The 7,743-nt window shown below is 34.3% G+C and overlaps 2 protein-coding genes across 3 annotated transcripts; one reads left to right on the top strand and one right to left on the bottom strand.

Annotated features, from left to right (window-relative positions):
- Nucleotides 1-732: 732 nt before the first annotated feature.
- On the top strand, nt 733-3,667 carry LOC106528913 (hemoglobin cathodic subunit beta). Of its 2 annotated transcripts, none has more exons than XM_014024208.1 (3): nt 733-1,113; nt 2,686-2,842; nt 2,929-3,667. In XM_014024208.1, the coding sequence occupies exons 1-3, from the start codon at nt 1,022-1,024 to the stop codon at nt 3,055-3,057; spliced, it is 378 nt and encodes a 125-aa protein (XP_013879662.1). In that variant the 5' UTR covers nt 733-1,021; the 3' UTR covers nt 3,058-3,667. The 2 variants fall into 2 exon arrangements, with proteins under 2 accessions (XP_013879662.1, XP_013879655.1); XM_014024201.1 differs by having other exon boundaries at nt 2,620-2,842.
- A 2,975-nt stretch (nt 3,668-6,642) lies between these two features.
- Nucleotides 6,643-7,404, bottom strand: LOC106528904 (hemoglobin embryonic subunit alpha). Its single transcript, XM_014024190.1, has 3 exons — nt 7,261-7,404; nt 6,966-7,173; nt 6,643-6,847 (listed from the first exon to the last, which is right to left on the bottom strand). Exons 1-3 carry the CDS (start codon nt 7,353-7,355, stop codon nt 6,719-6,721), a joined length of 432 nt encoding a protein of 143 aa, XP_013879644.1. The 5' UTR covers nt 7,356-7,404; the 3' UTR covers nt 6,643-6,718.
- Nucleotides 7,405-7,743: the final 339 nt, after the last annotated feature.

Raw genomic sequence — 7,743 nt, 5'->3', positions numbered from 1 at the left:
GTCTCGCATATTTATCTGAACAATTAAATAAGCACTGCGGAATTATTTTTAAAAAATAAACAAAACATTGTTTCTTTGTCATATTTTAATGGTCAGTCAGCTTCGTGGTTATTTATTTTAATTTATTTAGTCAAATAATGCACATGCATTTATTATATCCACGATAAATAACACAGAAATAGTGAAAACACTTAAAAATATGGTACGAATGAGAGTTTCAGCTCTATTCTGTTCTATTTATAGTTAAGAGTTAACTGAAAACATGAGCTACTGATATTTAATTGCTTATAATTGAGTAAAAGAAATACCTTGTGTTTTATATGTTTTTTTTTTTTTTTTTTTTTTTTTTTTGTGGACATGCAGCAAAACAGATGTCTAAATTTTACTTGGTTTACCCAACATTACTTAAATCCAGGAGAAACTCTTCTGTTTACTAGAATCTTTTTTGATCCAGTTTGGATTTAAAAAAATGTCTTTTATTTGGTCATACTGGGTGCTCTAAATCTTTATGCATTTATGGACCAGGAAATATACCTTTTTTGGTCCAAAACAAGTATAAGTCTAGAAAAGCATTAGTAAAGGACTGCTTTTCTTGAGAAAAATGGACTCCTGAGAAAATAAAGAAGCTGTTTTTACCCACAAACATAAGGTTCTTGCTTAAAAGAGATATTAGCAGATTTTAAACAACATATTTGCTTAATTTCTTTATAAAAATGTGTTTGTCGTGCTTTCTTTAATAGAGACTGCTGAATGAAATGAGCAAGGCCTGCTTATTTCCTCTTCGTCAAGTCAACATGTGGGAGCCCTGTATCATTTATTTGGGTGGRGTGGTTCTGAATATTCAGATAATGAACGTTGATGCTTTAATCTGAGCTCAGCAGCTGCATGCCAAAAAAAAAAAAAAAAGGCAAACAGGAGAAGTAATTTTTCTGCCTGAAGACATTTTCTTGCACGCCAGCTGATCACTCCTGTTGGGACTGAGACGCTTATCAATCAAGCTGCTTATTGATCTGGTGACGTCATGGTGAAATGGACGGAAGAGGAGCGCGAGACCATCAGATCAGTTTGGGAGAAAGTTGATATCGATGAGACTGGGCCTCAGGTTATAGCGAGGTAAAACCTTTTATTGTTAGTTTTTATCTAAACTTACATTTAAAGGTTGTGTTTTTTATTTTTTGATCAATGTTTAAACAGAACATTTTTACATTGATATAGTTTAATTTGTGTCTTTTTTTTTCAAGCAAAACATCAGATGATTCTTTGTTGTCATAAATGCAGGAATCAACAAAGAAATGTTATTTTTGGACATACATTATGCAACAAAATCAGCTACGTTTCAGTAAGGTTCATTTTATTCTGAGATATATAAATAAACAGATAATAGTACAGTTGATAATTAAGCTGTTAACACTCAGCTAATTATTAAGTTACTGCAAAAGATGCAAAATTCACTGTTTACTTGAAATGTGAACCATTCATGTCTCTTTTTCTGTTCTCTTCATCATTTATAGTTTATTTTAAGACATTTGTCATTATGTTACGTTAAAGTTTCTTTTATGTTATTATAGGAGCAAGAAACAATTTGTGCTAGTTTATAAATATCCTTAATTGTAAATGTTACCAACTAAAGTGTAGTAGTTTTCATTTTTGATTTGATTGATTTGATTAATTTATTTAACAGGAAAAGATTATTGAAAACCAAGCCTGACTCAGCATAATTGCTGTTTTACAGCAGGTTCCTGTTCTGCAGCACATAAAACACTCAGAAATACAGCATCACAATCACATCATTATACACCATAGACACAAAGACAAACAAGCATACCAAATTTCAGGAAGGCAGCGTTTGCAAAATAGGACGTCTAAATATGAGCACAACAAAAAGTGTCCAGCAGATGGCAGACAAGATTCTTCTTAAAGGGCTGTAGTTTTGAAATGGACTTTATGTTTTGAGGAATGTCATTCCATGCTTTAGTATAAACATAGAAGAAAGACCTCTGGCCGTAACAGTTTTTAAAAGTTGGTAATATCAGTTGTCCTTTTGTAACAGATCTAGCTGAATGACCACTTCCAGAATTTGATTTGGGCAACAATGCACAGAGAGTTCCATAACTGGCACCTTGGAAGATCTGAAAATATAAATTAATACCACTATACAAAACACAATTCTGAAAAGTCAAGGCATCAGACAATGAAAGAACTGTACARTGATGAGTCCAACCAGGAAGTTTTTTATGAATTTTGTAGGCCCTGTTGTAGAGCCTAACTATGGGTTCTAAGATTTCATTTGTTGTAAGAGACCAAACAGGTAAACAGTACGACATGGTTGAGAGTATAAAGGCATGAAGATAGATATTTGAAACAGAAGATGTTAGATTGGATCTAATTTTTGAATAAACATATAATTTCTGTTTCAACTTAGTGATTAAGACGTACAGTACATGATCACGATAAGTCAAATGAGAATCCAAAGTAATTCCAAGATATTTGTAGGTAGTGACAATATCAAAAAGATCATTTAGGTCAGGCAGTGTGGGACTTTTCAGCTTTTGTGTTTTAAATGTCATTTTTATGTCTCACATGGACAAGATCTGACCTGCACATGTCTCCTGTTGAYAGAATTCTGATTGTTTACCCCTGGACAGAGAGATATTTTGGCACATTTGGRGATATTTTCACCAACAGTGCCATTCTAACCAACTCCAAAGTGGCCGCTCATGGGAAGGTTGTGCTGAGAGCTCTGGACAGAGCCGTGAASAACCTGGACAACATCRGGGAGACGTAYACTGCTCTCAGCAGGCTGCACTACGAGAAACTCAACGTGGATCCTGACACCTTCAAAGTACAAACATAGATTTGTACGATAAATAATGAAATGATGTGTGTTTGTGCAGGTTTCATGAAGCTGTTTTTTTTTTCACCCTGCAGCTGTTGGCTGACTGCATCACCATCACCATCGCCTGTAAACTCAGGTCTGCGCTGGACCCTCRGGTCCAAGTAACCTGGCAGAAGTTTCTGTCTGCTGTGGTTGAAGCCATGAACAGTCAATACAAATAAAACAAAACATGTTCTTCTTTCGGCKGTTGCCTCTTCATCGTCTTCTGCATCTCTGTCCTCACTCCAACTCCACGCCCTCTCTGCATCCATAAATTTCATAATAAGTTGCAGAAGTTGCAAACATCCTTAAATGTCCCTCCTCTGGACACGTCCAAATCATCAGCCTCCTTCATGCAATCCTTCAACCTGTGCTGTACCTGTGAAAACCTCTTTCCTGATCTTATCCATCCTCACCACTCAGGAGAACTCTCAGTACCTCGAGTTCATTTGTTCCACAAACTATGAAGTTCCTTTGTAAAWGTATTTCTCTGATTTACTGTTAAATCTTGAAGCTTTGTGTAAGATGTTTGGCCGTGGATAAAATRTGCCTGTATTTGTTCTTCTATCATGAATCCATTTCCCCACTGGGATAAATAAAGATTTTTATCTTATCTTATCTGAACCTTTGTGAACATTTCTTATAGCCTCACTTTTCCACCTGCCTCCCTCTCATTCTCTCATATCTATTGTCTTGATATGACTTTCAGTCTTTTCATTTCAAATGCATATCTCTTCGAGCATTCAAGTATAAAAAATGAGTATTCTGAAGAAATATGAAGAATTATAAGTGAATTCATGCTAATTGTTTTTTTTAATTGATGTCTTTATTCTTATTTCATTTTTAAATGTTTTAAGTTGTTTTGATTTTTTTTGTTGCATTTTTACTTTTCTTTTGAACGAATTTTGGGTATAAAAAGGGGCAGATATTATAAGATTTATTCTTCTTCTGCTGCCTTTCATTTTGTTTGATTCTATTTTGATTGCATGTTTTTCTGTATTATTTGTTTTTCTGTATTTAGTTAATCTGTGTTACAAATGAAATGAATAAAGAACTACTACCACTACTACTACTACTCTTCCAGTTAGGTTTCTTCCTAATTATTTACATGTCTGACTCCTGGTGGTAAAAAGTGGTACTACAGCTCACTGAGAAAAGAGAAAATATATTATAACTCATGATGTAATTCTTAAATAGCAAAATGTTCTACATTAAAAGATAAATAAAATGTTATAGAAATTTGCCACAGTACAAAAAAGTAAATAAATAAATGCAAAATGCAATAAAAACAATTCAGATTAAGATAACAAGCGGGTTGTTAACGATTATCTTTTTTATTCTTCAATGAAATAAAGAAGAAAATAAATAGCAGTTTCATCTTGAAAAAGAAAAATCTAGACTTATTCATCACTTTTCAGATTTTAGAGGTTTTATTAAAATATGATGTTAATTTGAGTTGATTAACGYGTGTTTTGGTGCAAACAAAAATAAATATACACACAAATAAGTCCTCCAACAAGGTCCAACAATGAGCACAAAGCTCTTCTTTAAATATTGTTTTTTTTATTAATGATTTGGTTTATATTTCTGATTACTGGGTTTAATTTTTTTTTTATTTTGTCACTTTCATTTATTTAAAAATACATATAAACAATTGAACCAATAACACTAAATAAAGGGGATATGTTTGTCTAACCACAAGATGGCGCTCCTGTCACACAGTCCATGGATGCKTTTTGTTCTCTAAAGTTACCCTCATCATCATCATCATCATCATCATCATCATCATCATCATCATCATCATCATCTGCTTCAGTCAGCTGGTGTTTTCTGGATGCTTAAGTTTTTCAGATATTTAATTTTTTTAGACCTTGTCACCTGAGAATAATTTGATGATAAAGCACAAACTGTATTAGCAGGATCAGAGTCTTATAAATGAGTCAGGATGAGGATTCATTTGTTGACATATGCAGGTTAACAAACGTCAACAATCCAATGAAAATTTCAGGATGAGAAGAAACCGTTTGACTCACTATATGTATAGATTTAATAACGCTGTTTTAACAGAAAGAAACYTSCWGCAGAACCAGAACCAGGCTCAGGACGGACCTCGACTGGCTGGGTTTGTGGGGACAGGAAAGAGACAGAAACACAAAAGAACTGATCCAGGTGTAATGTCAAAGAAAACGCATGTTGCTGATTTAAATAATTACACCAAATGTAAGAGAGTGRCCAAAGACAGCAGCAGAGTCAGGACATGTGGTCAGTTTGTCCTCCAGCAGTAACAGCACAACCAAGGAATAACTCTAAAATATATATTTAGCTGTGGAGAACAGCTGGATAATCTCACTTCAGCAAACCTATGCTTTTCTTTAAGGTAGGGGTCAATAAAAAAACCAACATCACATGATCTGAAACTTCTAAAACCTCAGTGTAAAAGAACAAAACAGACAAGAAGGAAAYCTTTGAGCTGCCATGAGGTTTCAGTAAAGCATTATATCTGTGTCTTCTCTGTGGAGCCGCCTCATAAAGGTCTGATAAGACCAGAAACAAACGTTGGCAACAGTTTTCAGAGCGTCCAGCATCATGTTGTTTCCACTGATAAACTTTAATGAATTMCAGATTTGAAATCTGGTTTCCGTCAGTATAGATTTAATTTTAATCAGTCTTTGCCCAAATTTGATATTTTGGGGATGAATTTTGGTGATTATAAAAACATCCCTTCACAGATTATAAATCATCATACCATGTGGTGTGTGTCTAATTTAGTTATTTAAAACCTGCCTATCTTTTAGTATAACTTGGTACATAAAAAYTACAACATGTTTAACATGTCAGCAAAACCTAGTGAAGTCACCCTAAAATTTTAGAGTCAAATATATTTGTTTTGCCGTGTCTTCCATGAGCCTGTTTTCAGAAAGGTTGGAGAAACTACTGTCCAGATAATTATGACTCAAAGATTTAGGAGCTTCTAAAATGTTTGTTCTTTGTATTTAKTCACCCACATGTCATACCAAGAATCATTCTTTTAACAATCCTGACTGTAGACTCAAAGTTAATGATCATTTAATTTTTTTAAATGTTGACAACAGGCTGTTTACAGGAGCCATTCAAGAAATGATGCGTCAAAATAAGTGTTGTTATTAACTATTGACGTATAAAGCTGTAATGACCTCATGTCAAACAAGCCACCTTGCAATTTCTTTTTCAAAATATTGCATATTTTGTATTTTTCTAAAAAGAAATTTAAGGATTTTTATTTTTTTACAAAAATGTTATCAAAATTAAAGAAATAAAAAAAATTTTAATACAATATTTGTACAGTTAAGTCTGAAGTTGTCAAAAAGATTTGATGCAGTGGAAATTTAAAAACAATATCAATAAATTACATTTTTTTCTGGACTTTTATGGGAGGGACCATTTTGAGCCTTAATGTAAACAATGTAAGTTTATTTACAGTTTACTTCATGCCAAATATTCTCAAATATACGTTACACCTTAGTTTAAAAACTGCATATTTTGTGTTTTTCTCATTAAGAAATTTAAATCCCTTTTTTGACAAAAATGTTAATAATGAAAGAAATATTCAAAAAAATAATCAAAGATGTTAGAAGTTAGATGTTAAAAAGTAAAAAAAAGAATAAATTACTATTTTATTGAACTTTTTTAAGAGGGAACATTTTAGGACTTCAGCTAAAACATTGTAAGTATTTTATACACATGAGATCCATTTTACAAATATAAAAAACTAACGGCACAGACAACAGTAACACTTTAACTGTCTTTATTTCTTTACTAAATGAAGTCAAACACAGTTTGAGGGTCAAGCATCCTGTTGGCTCTTCATCTGTATTTCTCAGACAGAGCCAGGGCCAGAGCTGACAGGAACTTGTCCATGGACACGTGGATCTCAGGGGTGAAGTCTATGGGAAACATGATGGCCAAGACCACCAGGATGTTGTGGGCCAAGATCTGGAAAAGAAAGAAAAAAGGCTTAAATGTTGCAAATGAACACATGTGTGTCATTTCATAGCTGAACAGTGAGCAGTGAGTAGAGTTTCATGGCCCAGGTGTTAATCTCTTGAAGTACCTTGAAGTTGGCAGGATCCACTCTCAGGGTGAAGGCGTGCAGCTCGCTGAGGTTGAGGAGACCCGTGGTCAGATCATCAATTTTGCTCACAGCATCACTGACTCCAGACATGATGGTCTTCCCGTGCTTCCTCACCGGAGCAGATCCGGGGCTCAGGTCCTTCCAGTGGGCAAAGTAAGTCTTAGTTTGTGGGTAGACCATCAGCATCCTGAGGAAAACAACAAAACAACATATTAAATCTATTTAAATAATGAAAACATAATAGTCTGTATCAATAACGTTAAAGTTGTTTAACCTGTTCAGAGCATCTGCGCCGATATCGTCCACTCTGTCGGACACTTTGGCCCAGAAAGCCTTGACTGTGTCCTTGTCTTTAGGTGTCAAACTCATCTCGTCTGTTGACTTGGGTTGTTTTAGTTTCTTACTGGTTTGGTCTGGTTAGCACAAATATGAGCAGGGTTTTTATAGATGGAACTGGACCAGGACCCACCCGGGTCCACGTCAGAGATCTCTGAGCTCAGAGGTGTTTCCACTGATGTCTCATCAGATAAAACTCAAATAACGGTCAGCCTGACGCTTGAATTTACAAAGGAAAAAACTAAAACCTTGTCTAAAAACTTAATTTAATCTGATTAAACCAGAGTTAGAAATTTCTCTGACAGAGTTGACGTCCAGTTGGGAAAGAGTTGCAGAAAAAACTTAGATTGTAATTTACTTTTCTTTTGAACATATTTTAGGTATTAAAAAGGGGCAGATATTGTGAGATTTATTCTTCTTC

The sequence above is a fragment of the Austrofundulus limnaeus genome, unplaced genomic scaffold (assembly GCF_001266775.1).
Source record: "Austrofundulus limnaeus strain Quisiro unplaced genomic scaffold, Austrofundulus_limnaeus-1.0 Scaffold4, whole genome shotgun sequence".
NCBI classification, from domain to species: Eukaryota; Metazoa; Chordata; class Actinopteri; order Cyprinodontiformes; family Rivulidae; genus Austrofundulus; species Austrofundulus limnaeus.
The sequence above is the reverse complement of the archived record's forward strand: the minus strand, read 5'-3'. Positions and strand labels throughout refer to the sequence as shown.